Source organism: Guillardia theta (genome assembly GCF_000315625.1).
Source record: "Guillardia theta CCMP2712 unplaced genomic scaffold GUITHscaffold_38, whole genome shotgun sequence".
Taxonomy (NCBI): Eukaryota; class Cryptophyceae; order Pyrenomonadales; family Geminigeraceae; genus Guillardia; species Guillardia theta.
This window is the reverse complement of record NW_005434636.1, coordinates 69595-86079: the sequence shown is the minus strand read 5'-3', so window position 1 is coordinate 86079 and position 16485 is coordinate 69595. Positions and strand designations below refer to the sequence as shown.

The 16485-nt window shown below is 50.6% G+C and overlaps 4 protein-coding genes across 4 annotated transcripts; 2 read left to right on the top strand and 2 right to left on the bottom strand.

The window, feature by feature from the left end:
- Positions 1 to 109: 109 nt before the first annotated feature.
- On the bottom strand, positions 110 to 1307 carry GUITHDRAFT_139405 (hypothetical protein; the record flags this gene model as incomplete). Its single annotated transcript, XM_005831700.1, has 4 exons — positions 110 to 116; positions 232 to 764; positions 814 to 879; positions 930 to 1307. The coding sequence occupies 4 exons, from the start codon at positions 1305 to 1307 to the stop codon at positions 110 to 112; spliced, it is 984 nt and encodes a 327-aa protein (XP_005831757.1).
- Positions 1308 to 2615: 1308 nt separating this feature from the next.
- Positions 2616 to 3193, bottom strand: GUITHDRAFT_87252 (hypothetical protein). The gene is made up of 3 exons (XM_005831699.1): positions 3081 to 3193; positions 2938 to 3032; positions 2616 to 2872 (listed from the first exon to the last, which is right to left on the bottom strand). The coding sequence occupies exons 1-3, from the start codon at positions 3165 to 3167 to the stop codon at positions 2755 to 2757; spliced, it is 300 nt and encodes a 99-aa protein (XP_005831756.1). The 5' UTR covers positions 3168 to 3193; the 3' UTR covers positions 2616 to 2754.
- Positions 3194 to 5237: 2044 nt separating this feature from the next.
- On the top strand, positions 5238 to 8929 carry GUITHDRAFT_109200 (hypothetical protein; the record flags this gene model as incomplete). Its single annotated transcript, XM_005831698.1, has 4 exons — positions 5238 to 5317; positions 5367 to 5454; positions 5512 to 5620; positions 5691 to 8929. 4 exons carry the CDS (start codon positions 5238 to 5240, stop codon positions 8927 to 8929), a joined length of 3516 nt encoding a protein of 1171 aa, XP_005831755.1.
- Positions 8930 to 9045: 116 nt separating this feature from the next.
- GUITHDRAFT_109199 (hypothetical protein) lies at positions 9046 to 16361 on the top strand (the record flags this gene model as incomplete). Its single annotated transcript, XM_005831697.1, has 16 exons — positions 9046 to 10264; positions 10382 to 11664; positions 11717 to 11866; positions 12425 to 12760; positions 12895 to 13012; positions 13478 to 13604; positions 13652 to 13680; positions 13736 to 13827; positions 13874 to 13892; positions 14258 to 14414; positions 14465 to 14529; positions 14579 to 14667; positions 14717 to 14846; positions 15040 to 15132; positions 15177 to 15634; positions 15711 to 16361. The coding sequence occupies 16 exons, from the start codon at positions 9046 to 9048 to the stop codon at positions 16359 to 16361; spliced, it is 5016 nt and encodes a 1671-aa protein (XP_005831754.1).
- Between the last annotated feature and the right edge of the window lie 124 nt (positions 16362 to 16485).

Genomic DNA, 16485 nt, shown 5'->3' with positions numbered 1-16485 from the left:
GAGTCTCACAACACGGGGGGAGAGCGATTGTCTGCCGCTGGCTGGCCTCCATTATGCTTTCTTTCACCTCCATCCTTCACTGCTGCTCCAGGAGCACCACCAAAGGTACTCATATCCTGAGGGATCGGAGTTATGGGGTAGGGAAATGCGTTGTAGCCCATCTGCATCTCGTTGGGAAGCGCCATCGGCCATGGCCAGTGTGCAGGAAGAGGGGGGTAGACAGGGTAGTACCCCCCCGCTCCAGCGGGGTAGAAGCAGGCAGGATGCATCATCTCCTGCGGTTGCGGCACCATCCACTGCCCCATCTGCCCCTGCATCTCAGCCCAGCTCTGTGCCTGAGGCATCACATGCAGAGGAGGCATCCCCATCCCCATCCCCACATCCATGATGCCGTATCTTCGCTCCTGAAAGGACTCCTCGTAGGCATTGCGATTCTCAAACCTGCTCCCCGCACGTCCTTCCCTCCCATTCAAGCTTCGTCCCCCTCCTTGTGACACTCGCCTGGAGTAGCCTCCCTCTTGCTTGCTGCCATCAGAGCCCTTCCCTTTCACTTCACATCCCTTCCCTTGCTTTGTACTCCCTGTCCTCGCAGACGCTTGATCCGTCTTCTGCGATGTCTTCCTCGTACTTTCCTTTTTGTTCGTGTTGTCTGTTGCTTGTCCTTCTTTCCCCTTCTGCAGCGAGCTGATGTTTTGAGCTCTTTTCACTTCTACTGTCCTGTCGTTGAAAGCGAGCAACCTTTGCCTTGCTGCTTCTTCTGCTACCTGCCAGCATCTATCAACATCTCTCAACGAGAGCCAAGAAGACTTGAACCTCGACTGAGTCGAAGGTGATAAAACCAAACCCTCTCGATCTAGAGTGTGTAAGCCTGTCCACCACCTGGCAATTTCGTTATCATCTCTCAATGTGCATCACAATGCTTCACTCACCAGCACAGCATTGACCACTCTCCCCGCAAACGTCTCGTCGGCCCACTCACGGAATGTAGTGTTGGTGACGTCAGTCGGCAACCCTCCGACAAAGATCTGCCGCTCAAGACGAGGATGGCGGCTTCCTTCTGACTGATCCGAAGACATGGACTGATCAGGCACTTGCTTGAGATCTGAAGGGTGGCTCTCCTCTCCGATGGCTGTTAGGAACATGGTTTGACTTGTGTCTGGCTCTTCTTTCAAACTCATGCTTTGGATTATGTCACAAGCTCCTTGCTCCGAGGCCAAGAAATGCTGCATGCTGACATTCATGTCATTTTCTTTGTCTGTGATCGTTATCTGTTCCTTCAAGCTGAGTCCCATTTCCTGCACAACCATGTACAACCAAACCTGCCAGACGACAAGATGTCAGACTAAGTCAGAGTAACAAGTCACAAAGCTGTCCGCCAATCAATACCCCAGAAAAACCAGAGTTGTTAGTTACTTATTCAGAAAGGTTTTGACAACAATAATGGTCATGGATGGAAAAAACCGCGAGCAGAAGCAACACTTGGCACACAGGCAAGTACACAACGCGACACAAGACTTGAATGCTTCTAATAGTATCAATGTTTCGGCGAGCCCTGAGACAAGCAATGCATAGTTATCATATGGTGAACATCCGCAACAAACTTCAGGTTGTTAACCTCCTCATCAAAGAATGATCACTTCTCGTGAACCTTGACCAACGTCAACTTTTCCAGTCACTTTTAGCACACCCAAATTTTGATACCCAAAAGATTTCCTCTCTAGCACGTCAATCCTTGCAAGAGCCACTCTCTCTCTTCTTCATAGAGCTCTCTTCCTTGCTTTCCCGTCTCTCCCTCTCTGCCCTTAATGTCTTCTCTGGCCATCGCCCCGCGTCCAGCGCATGCCACGATCCCGCCATTGGGGAAAACAGAAGCTGGGGAACGTCTTCTCCCCCCCTCCTTGGAAATCTTTCGTATATTTCATCAAATCTCAGCGTCATTTTTCAATGGAGGAAGAAGAGTTTCAAAATTATGCACTACCCCACCCCATTTCATTATAGCCTACCTTCCCCGTTCCACCCCCGTCTCCCCAAGTTTGTGGAAGGGTCCTAGGAAATCCAACAGTACCTATGGATACTTCCTAGGGTCTTATGGAATCGATTTGACTAGACCTATCTAGCTCATAGGACATGGTCCTAGAAAGAGTTCTAGGACATATGACTCAACTAAAATGCACTTTGCTCATACTTACTACAGGGCTATAAATAAGTAAATGTATCAGTACAAGGGAAATGGGTTTAGGTAAATTTTAGGTACTCAGTAAGTCACAAAACTGACCGTATAGGCTGCCCCTAGTTATTTTTTGTACTGGGATGTCAAACTCCGAGTGGCCCGGCAGATCGCCTGGACTGACGGTGCGGCAGTCAGACACTCGCAGTCACCTTCACAGAGTCACAATCGGACTCCGAGTCGACGACGCCGCCGGGGGCTGCGGCCCGGCCCCCCCCGGCCCGGCCGCATATCCGACTCCAGCAAGTCGCCGAGTTCCAGTTGACCATTTCAAAGTGCTGATGCCGGCCGTCACATGATTCAGAGTGGAACAATGGTCTCGAGTCAGCCACACTCACCCTGATTAGCCAACACACTGGATCAGGACTGTACAGCTTCAGACATGCTTGTAGATCTTTTTGACAAATTTTCCAAATAACACAGATTAAATAGTTCGTTTTTGGGAGACGAGCAAAATTCGCAAGCTATCATCAAAAATGTTTTACACACTGCTTGATCTTGTTGTCCTGCAGTTCAACATGACAAGTTCAGAGTGTTCCACCGATTTGATGAAGCATGGCGTCAATTGCGTCGTCATCTTCCATGTCAAGTTCCTCCGGTGTTTGGTTTTCACGCAATCTTTGCCCGTCAAAGAGGAATCGAATTCTGCCAAACGTGGTCACCAATATGCAATGATTGCGATTCGAATCAGAAATATGAAACAAACTCACTGGTCCATTTGCAAACTTTGCCTGGAGCAATAGGCTTCCATCAGTTTCTTGAGGGGAGTCTTCCTCTTAATTTTGAAATGAACAACATTTCCATCCTAGGCACAGGTCAGGCTCTTCTTGCTATTCTTCGCTGATTATTGCACCTGCCCCTTGACCTTGAGATTGATGTGTTCGCTGCCTTCTCCGCCATCTTCGCCTTTCACTGGTGGTTTCTTCTCCCCATCGGCCATTGTGCTAGCTATTCGCTCCGGACAACTGCAGAGAATAGCCCGTTAGCGAGGGCTACATGGTCGAGAAAACTAATTTCTCATCATCACGCTTTCTGCACGTCTCCTCACTCTGAATACTGAGTTGAAACTTTCCACAAGTGAACCAAGGGAAATGTCTGATTGATCTGAACAGCTTCTAAATGATATAATTCCTCATCTGTTTCGCATCAACTTTCACCGAACTTGATTGACTTTCTGATTCCGTGCTAACCAATGTGGAAGAAGGCTAAAAACTGCGGGCATCTTTTACTTCTTGGCTTCCCTGCATGCAATCATCCCTGAAATGTTGTAGTCGGCTACATATCTGTGACATCGAGACGGTAGCTCATCACATGAGTGCGCTGGAACCTTCCTACACAACTAATGTTCCTTGTGTACACTATTTTATCCCTTGGATAAGTTTTTCTCGCATATTCTCATTTGCCCTCCCTACATCAATTTGACGGCAACTATGACCACCGGCTTCAAAAATCTTCAATTTCTCTTTGAAGTCATGGACTTCAATGATCTAAGACGTATCTTGGGTTCACCTCTATCTCAGTTATCCACTCACTGCCGAACCCTCGCAAACATTTGATTCTCATTACTGAACGATTGCTTCCCCATGCCCATGTTATATCTTGCCTCCTTGAGCTACATCGTTTTTGATCTCCCGGTTTCACTTTCTCTTTGCTCTCAAGGCCCCAACCATGCGACTTCCATTGTCGAACTTGATGAAACGAACTTTCTCACGCTTCTCATCTGTAACCCACGTCCTCACTCATCCTCCTTTGCCTCCAACCATCTGTCCTTTGCTCTCGTCTTTACCATGTACCCTATCCTCGCATGATTGTTCCTCCCCCCACGTTCCCAGCCAGCCCGTCCCCCATTGACCTTGTTTTTCTGCTCGTTTCCTCCCTCTCCCTCTTCCTCTCACGCGTCTGTTCCCGCCAAAACTTCCTTTAGATGCCGACGACCAACGTGTAATCTACTGCAAAAATATTATAAGATTCATGGCCAGATTGGCTATAAAGGTTTTAGATATACAAATTAAATTGTGTTGTTACATAATTGGTGTATCAGTTGGAGGTATTTATTACCACAAGAATTATTAGTTATCACATACATTCCCAGGAGCCCACAATAGACTCCAATTTTCTGGTACGAATTAGTTATAAAAATCTGAACCACCCCTCCGTTGTCCCTCTCTTGGAGATGTCTCAGTGACCCCATCGCCCGACAGGAGTACCCCGTCTTCTTCCATCCGAACTCTTGTTAAGAGGAGGGGTGGGGTGAATTCTCGACTGTGGTGGTGTTGAACGTTGGCGTTGGCAGACCAGAAGGTTTCACAAGCTAGGACAAGCATGATATCCTGAGGGTGGGGGTGGATAAAAGATTCCATACTGTTTGGTAGGGTATGGGTAAGTACCCCTACCCCCTCGATCATCTTTTTCTTAGCCCCAGATACCATCAGGAATCATGCCGACCCATTTCATGTCGGACCCAGAGGCATGGGTACTTTGATATCAAAAGGAGGGGTACTTCTCAGGGTACTTCTCTGGGTACTTCTTGAGGACTGGTGCGTTAGCTAGGTGGCTGGGCGACCGAATTAAACGCTAATAAAAAGACGACATACTAAAAGTAGTTGTTATTTGCCTATGTAAAACTTGATTGAATATATTTCAGATGCAATTTTGAGTTCGTGGAAATACAGATTCTCAGCCCAACATATTGATGGTACAAAATAATAATATAATTAGAAATTCCGAGTACTGTTCCAATACATGTTGTAACCATCTGGTACTAAAACCGATACACTTTCTTACCTCGCTTGCCGTATTTCCCGTAGGTTCTCACCGCTACTTCTCCCCATCCTCCTGCCTTGCCGCGTCTGTTCACTTGCAACTCGTCTTGTTGCCCTGCTCTGATAACTGATTGACTGTAAATCCCCTCCTAGCCTTTTCTTCACTGTGCTCTCTCTCACGTGCTTCACTGTTTTCGGGCATCTTGGTGGAGGCGAACCCACTTGAATTTCTCTTGCTTGACGAAAGTATGCCGACGGACAAAAAGAGCATTGAAGTGACAATATTGACATCTAAGAAAATCAAAGAGAAAAACCCGAACATCACGAGGTCAGTGATGAAAACTCGTGGATTCTCGCTGACAATTTGGCTTGGATAGCCCACTCATTTTGAAATACAAATCATCTCTGAGTTTACAGGACATTTTGACCGAAGTGAACAAGAAGTTAGGACTATCAGGAAAAGAGGTAATCTCCACAAATTATCCATACGCTTTGAAGTTTTCTGATGCTTGTTGTCTAAAGGGCTTCAAACTCTGCGCCGCGACTGGGCGTGGGAGGGAGCTGGCGGACAATGACGAGCTCAACTCGTGTATAAGCAATGGGAAATGTAGGTTGCGTTTCGTACAAGACGGTAAGCTTCACTGGTGCAATCATGGGTTTCTGATCTTTCTGCCTGGGTTGATTTCCTCTACTCGCATCAGTGAATGATGTCTGCATGGGAATAATGAGCACCGCTCCCGAAAAGCCACGATTCAAAGAGGGCGCGACATGTGACTACTCGCTACTGTCAGCCGTCGCTGAATTGCTTGACAATTCGATCGAAGCGGTGATGCGGAATGGAATGGATGAGAAAACGATTGTGATTTGTTTCAACGTCATTGATAAAACTTTCTCCATACATGACAATGGAGTTGGCTGTGAGGATCCGGAAAGATTGCTCCGGTATGGATCTGAAAAGGCAGAGGTATCAGACAGATATAATCCCAAGTGCAAGACGTTCGATAGGTACACTTGCGGGATGTTCTCACGGTATGGAGTCGGATCGAAGAAAGCAGGCCACTCCCTAGGCATAATCATCAACATCGCGAGTAAGGTCAAGGGAAGTTCATTGATCCACTCCACCACGGATCGGGACGAGGAGAAATGGGAAGCAGAGAGCTTTGAGCAATACATCGATGATGATGATGATGAAATTAGCAAGAGCTACTGCAAGATCGACATCGATCAGTTCAAAACTTCGCTGCTCACAACCGGAGGCTCGTCAAGCACGCTCCAAGGATGGGAGGAGGTCGTGAATAATCTTGGAATGATATACTTCATGTTCCTTGGTGACAAGATGCCCGGATATCACTTTGTAGCCCGCAAAATCCTCAAGTTGTTGGATGATACTTGCGTTCACAGAGAAGGGCTCAACAAGATACGAATGAACACGAAACCTGAAGTGAAGAGGATGGAAGATGACAAGCGCAAGCTGCAAGAGGCCATGCGAGGTTGCAAGAGGGCGAAAACTTCTCCTCGCTTGAATATCAGCTGCAAGCTGATCTATCCTGATGCGACTGGACTGAGACAGGAAGTGGAGGCTTCGCTGTCAAAAAGCATTTCCTGTCTGAACACGCTGCTGAGCGACGCGGCCGTGGATTGCTTTCCCATACACATAGAGCTGGAGAAAGGCAATGTGGATCAGCAAGAGGGTGGATCGATTGCGATGGGAGCGCTCTTTTACTTCCCAAACAAGGACAACAAGGAAACCATTCAATACGTTGATCGGTTCTTTGGACACTCGTCTGGAGAGGACAGAAGGTTTCTGGTTTTCTGGATGGGGAGGTTGCTGCTAGCAGATCAATTCATGCCAGAATTTATGAAGAAGGACTTAGCAGAGAGCAAGGTTCCTGTAAAATGCCTCAAGAGAACATTTGGCATCCTCTTCCTCGACAGAGGTATCGAACCCAAATCCAACAAAACTAGTTTGAGCGACAACGTGAATGGCCAAGATTCTTACCTGGACCAATTGCGCAAAGCTCTCAACGACACCAAACTTGTCAATGCATACCATCTGTGGTTGAGGTTGTGCCACCGCAAGTATGATGACGAGTTGACCTTCGAAGACGAGCCAACGTACTGTGAAAAAGAAGGGATGTTTGTGCATCAGAAGATCAATTATTGTGGTAATGAGTACAAGATTGGGGATTACATTGAGCTGTCTGAAGGAGATGAATTTAAAAGATCCAAGCAGCCTAAAAACGTTAAAGTTGGGCAGGTGGTAAAGTTTCTCAAGGCAACCAATGATCATGAAGGTTGCAAGGGCAAAGTTGTTTGCCGCGTCCTCGAGAAGAACAATCGTTTGGAGGAAGACCAACGCTTTGAGATCCCTGATTGGTCCATGAAACGACTGAGTGATGAGGACTTTGAAGCTCGCAAGGAGAAGAACAAGTGCTCTATCGTACACAGAGTTCAATTTGTCAATGCGAGCAAGAAGTTCACAGCTGGTGATAGCACTTCTCCGTTTCAGCTCAAATGCCTCAACCACCTAGGAAAGTCCATCACCGTCGAACCAGAATGCGACCTGATAGTGACGCCAGAGGGAGGAGAAGACCAGAGGTTCAAGCTCAGATACACCTTTAGTCCCTTCCTTCCCGATGCCGACTTCTTGCAAAAAGCTGGGCAGTACACAGTTCGCGCAGTACAGCAGCAGGACAGCAGCAACCCGCTCATTTGCGATCCTTTTCGCTTCACAATTCACCCAGGAGATGTGAAGGACGTTGAGTTGCAATTGGAAGACAGAGATCTTGTGAAGATGGAGCATGGCAAGGAATCTTCGTTCAAAGTCACCTTGTACGATGAGTACAAGAACACCATCCCGCCAAAGGTCTCGCACAAGCCCAAGATTGAGGTTGCATCGGGTCTTGTCAAGCTTGACGTCGAGCATACGTTCGAGGGATACGCGATGCAGATGAAGATCGTGAGGGTGGAAAGCGAGAAATGCGGAAGGTTCTCAGCGAAACTGGTCGTGATGAGGGACGACGGGGAGGGTAAGGAGACACATTTCAACATTGAGATCAGCCATGGAGCCGCGCAATCTCTGCAGGTAGAGCAGAGCGAAGGGCTGGAGCTTATCAATCGCTCTGTCCTCCCCGAGCTGACCTGCGTTGTTCAGGATGGTTTCGGGAACAGGTGTACGAGGGTTGATGATGCCATCCTGTACCTCACGAGCGCTGACCTCCACTTTGCTGATTGTTTCATCAGCGGCAAGGTGAATCACGGAAAGCACACCTTCCAGACAGACAAGCAAGTTCAGAGTTTGTACTTCTTGAGCCCTGAATCAGGTCAGAAAGAGGCAACAAGGTGCAGTGTTGTCAGAAGTTGGGATCTCACAAAGAGAAACAGAGATGAGTCAGGAGTTGAGCTGGAGGAGACGTGGAACGAATTGATCGCCAAGCAGCTCAAACCCATCGGCTTTCTCAACCCTTTTCATGGATTCTTCTGCGTTGGGGACTGGGTGGAAGTTCTTTTCAAGTTAAAAACAGGGAGAAATGAGTACCATCCTGGTAGGATAGAGTCAGTCTGCAAGGAGCAAGGGGGGAACACTTGGCGCATCAAGTACTTCAAGCGTTCAGACAGCTCCCGTCTCCTCTTGCCCTTGCCCGATGCTAGCGAGGTCTTGGACCCCATGAGCCTCCACAGGAGAATCTTCGTACTTCACGAATCCCTCAAGGACAGTCTTGACCCCAGGGCTTTGAGCGACAGCGTCTACTTCGCGCCATGCGACGACTGTCCTCGACAACTTGGAGCGTCATTGGACGTCTTCTCGCACAGTCGAGACCAGCTGCTTCACCGGAGAGTCTCGATGGCTCTCAAGCGAAGCGGCTCGCCTTGCAACTTCTCCATCTGCCAGGGGGGGAGGACAGAGAGACGATTGAAGCAGAGCATGATGCTGCCATAGCGGACCTCCACCTCAAGGCTTGCGACGAGGCGCTGCTGCCATGCTCTGGCGACGTGAAAGTTCAAGTCAGATGTAACTGGAGCCAACAACAAGTTTTGAACTTTAAGCCCGGACATATGACAACATTGCAACTCCCGCAGATCTTAGCGAAGAAAGACGATGAATACAAACTGACTGTGAAGTATGGTCAGACTGAGAGGCAGTTGTCCTTCAAGGTGAAAGTTCGGCGAGAGGACCCGGCAAGGCTGAAGCTTGAAGTAGAAGGAAACAAGCCCATCGTAGTGGGAGAGCCCTTCACTCTCCTCGGTACCGTCTGCGATCGCAACGGGAATCAGTTCGACAACCTGAGGCAGTTTGAGTTCGATTTCCAAACATCTCGACTCAAGTTCGAGACAGACGCCCGGCAGGAGATCGAGGTCAAGTTTTGGAACAACAATCTTGAAGAGATCCTCGACGGAGGTCAAGGCAACTTTGCCTTGCACAATTCTCATTTCGTGCTGAAGAACGTCGTCATCGAATGCAAAGCAACCACGGGCAAGCTGATGATGGAGATGACAATCAGGCCGGCCTCTCGAAGTGACAAGTGCTTTCTCCTTCGAGCTCTAGAGCACAACGTCGATCTCAAGGTTGGAAAGCCATATTCCATCGTCGTGGACAAGGACTACCATACCTCCGACCTGTTTCCACTAGAAATCCCCTACAACGCTGAATACGCTTGTGACATCCGTTTCAAACTGATAGACAGACTACAGAACAACCTGTCTGACGCCTGGGATACAGTTGTCAAGGCAAACATCGGGAAACGAGAACTCCCAGCCTTGGAGAAATGGAGAGAGGAAGGAAGAGAGGTAGCATTCAGACTGACGCACCTTCCTCCCTTGCCCAAAGGCAAACACAACATGACGGTACAAGTCGAGTCGATGAATGTCAAGATTTTGAAACCTCTTGAGTTGCGCGTCATCGCTGTTGCTGGCAACACAGTCAAGCAACTTGAGTTGCAAGTTGATGAAAGAACGCAGAAGCTTGCAAAACGTGAGTCAGGAAAGCTCGACGCTGAGTTCACTGCTCGGATAATTTTCCACACGGAGGACGGGAAGCCTTTGAAAGACCCCAACTCCGAAATTCCGGACGTGAAACTCTGCATGTTCGGCTCTCGGAGGAAGGAGGAGGTGGCGACTACCTTCGGGAAGTTCGATGGCAAGCAGCTCGAGTGCAAGTTCTTCCTGGACAAGGTGGGGTGGATGGATGTGAAGGCGGAGTTCAAGGATAGCAGACCCTGCAACTCGTCAACCGAGCAACACCAGTCGAACAAATTGAAGCTCAAAGTTGAACCAGGTAACGGCTCCTCCTCTCGCCCTTCTCCATACAACATGACCGACCCTTCTTCGTCATCGCCTCCTTCCATCATGACGCATCTGTTGCAGCTCGCATCTTTGTAACTTTGTCGTCCAGGTCCAGTGGCTTCGTTCAGCATCACGGAAATCAAACTTGTGGGCGGGGACAGGAGCAATGAGTTCACCTTCAATGCCCAGGCAGTCGACGGGAATGGCAACCTGACATCATTCCATGATGGTGCTGACTGGAAGATGACCATCACCTTGAGCGTATTGGAAGAGGAATACTTCGCGATTGAGGCAGACCCCATCCAACTCTCTTCCTCCTCCTCCAGATTGCGGTCAAGGTTCAAGCTCATCCCAGTTGGAGAGCCGGAGGGAGGCCACCCATTGCTATGCAATGTCAACTTCAACGCCGAGAGCAACTTCGATCTTGCTATGACGACTTGCGGCAAGCCGGTCAACTTGTACTTCAACGACACGGCAACAGACAGCGACATGCCTGATGTGGACGCTGGAGTCGCGCAGGAAGAAGAGGAGGCAAGGAACAGAGAGAAAGAGATCTCAGAGAGTGAGAACGAGATCGCCAGCTGCAAGCACAAGATTGCTGGTTGCTTGCAGAAGATGCCTCTCAACAGCTTCTTGTCTAATCGAATCCAGGAATTCTCCCGCAAGTTGAACAACATGGAGGACGTAAATCAACGCGTCAGCTTGTGTGAGGAGTGGATCTCAGTCGCACAAGGCTGCATGCAACACAACGAGGAGGAGACGAGTCGCATCAACAGGACAGTCTTTCCCTCCTGCAAGCACGAGGCAAACGTTCCTCGCGAGAGCAGCAGCAACTGTCTTGGCTGTGTTGCCTCCCTCTTTCTCATCGATGACAGGCGAGCGTTGGAGCTTCAGACCGCCATGTCGACAGCCTTCGGCTTCGAGCTCTCCACCCTCGTCTTCGCTTCCAGGAGCCGCATGAACGACTTCCTTGACAAGGTTGCGCGCCGACCCAACGACGTCACCATGCGCGCCCTGTGCCTGGAGGGGCTCAATGAAGAGGGGCTTGAAGCACAGGAGGTCCCGGGAGCCCTGGGGAGGGCGAGCAAGTTCGTGCGGCCGACGGCAGAGGTGGCGGGTCTGAGCAGTCTTGCTCGTCGTTTCTTCGACAGGCTCGTGGTGTTTGACGAGCAAGAGAAGGCCTCCAGCTATCGTGCTGCTAGAGGCGAGCTGGCTGTGGGACTTGACGCGCCCAATGACGTGCTGACGTGGGATGGGACGAGAATCATCGGAAGGCGAGTGGATGACACGACAAGAAACGTGCTGGGAGTCGCGAACGACTGGAGATCGAGGACGCAGCAGGCGCTCAAGCACGAGTACAAGGCAGCGGAGTCGATGGAGAATCTGCTGCAGGTCAGTGAGACAAGTGTGAAAGTGATTTGTGATTTGTGATGTTTGCCGGCAGGAGATCAAAGGACACTGCACCAAGATTGTGCAGGAGGAAAAGAAGATAAGAGATCTTAAGTCTCTTCAAAATCTCTCGACGTCTATTTCTGTGGGTGATGAAAATGGCTGCAAAAATACGCCAAAGAGAGATGCTCGCCATATGGTCGAGGTAAGTGTTGAACGAAGCTGTTGTGATGGTGATGATGATGATTCGCGATGGTAATGATGATGATTCGTGATGGTAATGATGATGATTCGTGATGGTAATGATGATGATTCGTGATGGTGATTATGATTATGTGAAATGGTGGTGGTTGTGGTGGCGATGATAGTAATGATTTTCTTGCCAGGAGGACGCGGAGACTCCTCAGAGCAAGCGACCGAAATCCTCCCTCTCTTTCCCAAGTGCGAATCATTAGCTGTTGGATAACATATGATAAATCAAGTCATCTTACGTTTTTGAGTGATACATATTGTTGTCTCAAGTTTGTAAGAGATTAATGAAGTTTCATGTCTCTAATGGATGATGACTGGTGCTGGGAGACCGATCTGATCGGATCAGTAGACTATGAAGTTGAGTGCCGGATGAAGTTTGAAAGTTGAAACTTGACTGAGTTTTGAACTCGGAACTTGGTGAGAAGGCGTGTTGCAGGCGTGTAAAAAGTTCTGAAAAGGTAGGTCCGGAAGCTGGGCTTCGAAAATGACGATAGCAGAAATATGAGATCAGAGGGAAGGGGAGAAGAAGAGGAAGCAGAAGAAGGGGAAGGAGAAGGAGGAGAAGGAGGAGGAGAAGGAGGAGGAGAAGGAGAAGAAGAAGAAGGAGAAGGAGGAGGAGAAGGAGGGGAAGGAGAAGAAGAAGCAAAAGGAGAAGGAGGAAAAGGAGGAGAAGGAGGAAAAGGAGGAAAAGGAGGAAAAGGAGGAGAAGAAGAAGAAGGAAAAGGAAAAGGAAAAGGAGCAGGAGGGGGAGGAGGAGGGGGAGGAGGAGCAGGAGCAGGAGCAGGAGCAGAAGGAGCGGGAGCAGGAGCAGGAGCAGGAGCAGGAGCAGGAGCAGGAGCAGGAGCAGGTAGCAAAAAGCAGAGAGACAACTAGTACATGACCAGAGACAGATGAGTAGATTTGGCAGTGTTGACTGACTCTACTTTCAGGTGCTTGAAGAGTCTGCATGACGAGCCTTTCAAGATCCAACTTGTCGCACAGTCGGCCTCTCTGTTGAACCACAAGGCTCTGAGTTCTTCTCCTGCTCCTAACCATGTCGCTCTTGGTCCTGCCGTAAAAGTCAACGGGCCAGAACCTCTCGAAGCCGCACACAATGGCGGTGAGCACGATCGACCAGCTGAGAGCAAGGATGCAGAACAATGCTCCAGCTCACCAACGACCTTCTCCTCTCTCCTCCTCCTCCTCCAATCATCCACCATCTCAGTTCCATGTGGATCCACAGCCTTCATGGCATCGAGCCCCTCGTCTTGATAGACCTTCTCCTCCTCTTGAGTTTTCTTCTCGCTACTCCAACAGCAGCAGCATGGACAAGCTCAGATCTCTCTCTGGCTACCGCCATCCATCCAGCGGCCTCCCTCCTCCCGAGCCCTTTCTTCCTCCCCCGTCGCTCTCAAAGTCGCTGCCGTCCTCGAGGCCCTCCCTGCCTCCTGCTGAACCTTCCTTCTCTCCTCCAGTGCTCGGGGGAACGAGACGAGCGGGAAGCAGCAGTGTGGAGAAGAGCTCGATCATGAGGGAGAGAGGTCCGCCCTGCTCCTTCCTTCTCCTCGCTAATCTCAGCCTGCAGAGCCTGAGGAGGAGGCGCCAAGACTGAGGGTGGCGAGGAGAGAGACTGTGCAAGGGAACGTGAGAGCCATCGACTTCACTAGCGTGGAGGTGAAGAGAGGGAGAGCTGAGGAGGAGGAAGCGAACAGGTAGAGCTTCTATCGAGGAGAGGAACAACTGAAATGGTTCCATGCAGAGCGCCAGCATCGCGAGGGGAAGAGACAGGTCGGAGGGATGCGGCAGGAAAGGAGCAGCTGACAGGTTCTTACTTGCCCTGCAGTCATGGAGGACCAGCTGGAGCTTGTGGCGATGTCGCTGAGAGGCGATCAGGACGAGGCAGAGGGCGTGCGCAAGGGGCTGCTGATGCTTCAGGTACCTCTGATGCGAGCTGATGGGTCAGATGACGAAAACTTTGCAGCAATTCCCTGAGGAGAAAAGTAGAGAGAAGGGAGTACCGGTCAAAAAAGTCTTCACAAGAAGCTCCTTGCAAGAAACAGATTATTCCTCTTCCCTCGGTCTCCTCTCTTCGCTCCTCTCTTGTTCAATCCCACATCTGTTTTTTTCCTTTCTTCTCTTCTCTCACATCTCTCATTTTATCTTATCTGTCTCCGCTCCTCTTCTCTCCTCTTCTCTCCTCTTCTGTTCTCCTCTATTCTCCCCTCTCCTCGTTTTTTCCTTCGTCTCATCTCATCTCGTCTCGTCTCATCTCATCTCATCTCATCTCATCTCATCTCATCTCATCTCATCTCATCTCATTTTTTATCGCTTTCCTCTCCCATTTCTCCCTCATGGCGTCTCGCAGCTTCCCCTGGATCAAGTGACGAATCGAAAGCGTCCGAGTCGGAGGATCTGCCCGCCTGCCCCTCCGACTTTGTCGCTCGGGTCTGTCAGCTTCTTTCTCTGCTGCTGCTGACCGCTGTCAAGCTCGCCATGCTCGAGAGCTGCGTGCTCCCGGCCCAGTGAGACTGAAGGGGATGCGAGGCCAGCAAGCTGACGAGGATGAGGGCAGGACGTGGATCTTCGGCTCTGAGATGAAGGCGAGATGTGTTGAGACGTGGAAGGCGCACAACAAAGGTTTGCCTCCTCCTCCCTTCCCTCCCTCCTAGAGACCTCCACCCCCCAGGTCAGCTCTCGATATCCAAGGACGAAGTCTTGGACGTCTCCTTTCACGATTTCAAATCTCAAGGGATGGATTGGATCTTCGGGGTGAAGGTGATTGAAGGCGACGAACACGACGAGCGGAGCTCAGTATTGTTTGCAGATAGGAAATCATGAGACAAGAACGATGAGGTTCCCAGGAGATCTCTCCCTCCTGCGAAAGAGCTGCGGCTACTTTCCTTTTAGGAATGTTCATCTCTTCAATGCCAGAGATCCAAATTTCTCATTGCCAGGTAAACCATTCCCCCTTCTCTTCCTCTGTCTCCTTCTCTTCCTTTCTCCTTCCTCCTCACTCCTTCCTTCTACATTCTTCCTGCTGCCTCTTGTCTCTTCTCTCCTCTTCCTTCTTCCTCTTGCATTCTTGACGAGGTTGCAAACAAGACCACATCCCAGGAAAGCAGGAAGAAGAGCTGGTGCCCTTGGCAGATGTTCCCCTCTGGCGGGAGCAGACAGCGCACGGCAAGGAGAATTCGCTCGACGCTATCTTCCAGCAGCTCGGAGCCTCCTCGACGGACATGGGTTGTTGACGTCCGACGGTTGTCAAAGTGTTTGACGCGACCCAGGTGGGGGAGAGGTGGAGCAACACAACCTGAGCAACATCTGGGACGACTCTGGGCATGACCCGGACTCCTCCCTCCCCGTCATCACCCCAACGACCGATCGCTCCGAGTCCACCAATACGACCACAACCCTCTCAGAGTTCTTCAGCAACATCCATAGCAGAACCCCCAGCAGCCCAGCCCTTCCCGATGCTCCTCTGCTCCCTCCTCGTGCCAAGTCTCCCTTCACTGACAAGCCGCAAACAGACTCGCATCCTCGTCCCAAGGATGCGAGGGCTGACGTCTCTTCCTCGCAGTCGCTTCTTGCCCACGAGCCGCAGGGTCAGGAAGGAGGAGAAGCGCCTCGTACCATCATCGTGCTGAGGAACGAGGGGCAGGCGACAGAGAGAGTCGGTCTCGGTATCTCCATTTCCAAGCCTCAGCCCAACGGCCCTGCTCACGTCGTCTCCGTCCATCCTCAGGTCTGTCCCAGCACAGCTCCCTGCTCCTCTCCCTGCTCCCTCAGCCCTCAGCTCTCATCTCTCACTTCTCTCCCAGGAGGCAGCGGGCAAGAGCGGCCTGCTGCAGGTCGGCGACTTGATCCACGCGGTCGACGGGATGAGCACGTGGGACCTTGCTGTCCACGTCATCGATGCTCTGCTGGTCGGGAACCCGCGGAGCATGGTGGCGCTTGCAGTGACACGAGGAGACGAGCAAGAAAGCGGAACCGAAGCAGCGCAGGGCGACGCTGAGCGAGCGAGACTGAAACAGCAAGTGATACAGCACATGTTGGACTCAAACCTGATCAGCATGCACCACTTGCTGCTATCAGGCGAGTTCGAGGTGAATCAGGTCATCGAGCACGAGCAAGGAAAGACAGCTCTCCACATGGCTGTTGAGAACGACCAAGTCGAGTTCGTCGACCTGTTGCTCAAGCACCGAGCTGATCCTTCCTTGCAAACTAGCAGCAAGCAAACCGCTATGACGATGGCAGAAGCCCTTCACTCTCCTGCCATCAAGCTCCTCCTGGAAGCCTATGAGGCTGATCGCAGACAAACCTTGCAGGCGCAGGAGGATGCCGCTAGGAGGAGCGTGATGGGGGCAACTGGCGGGACGTCGGACGATGCTCCACCTAGAGGATTCTTCCGATGCCTCCCCTGCCTCGGAGGTTCATCCTGCTTCGTCCGCACCCTCGATAATGCGCCATGACATTATCTGGCGAACTGCCGCTAGCTGACTTGACATCTTCAAGACGATCAAGCAGAGCGCGTGTGAATCAGATGCAACATGTATGCGAGGTGACAGCGACATGATCAAACGGATCATCTCGTGA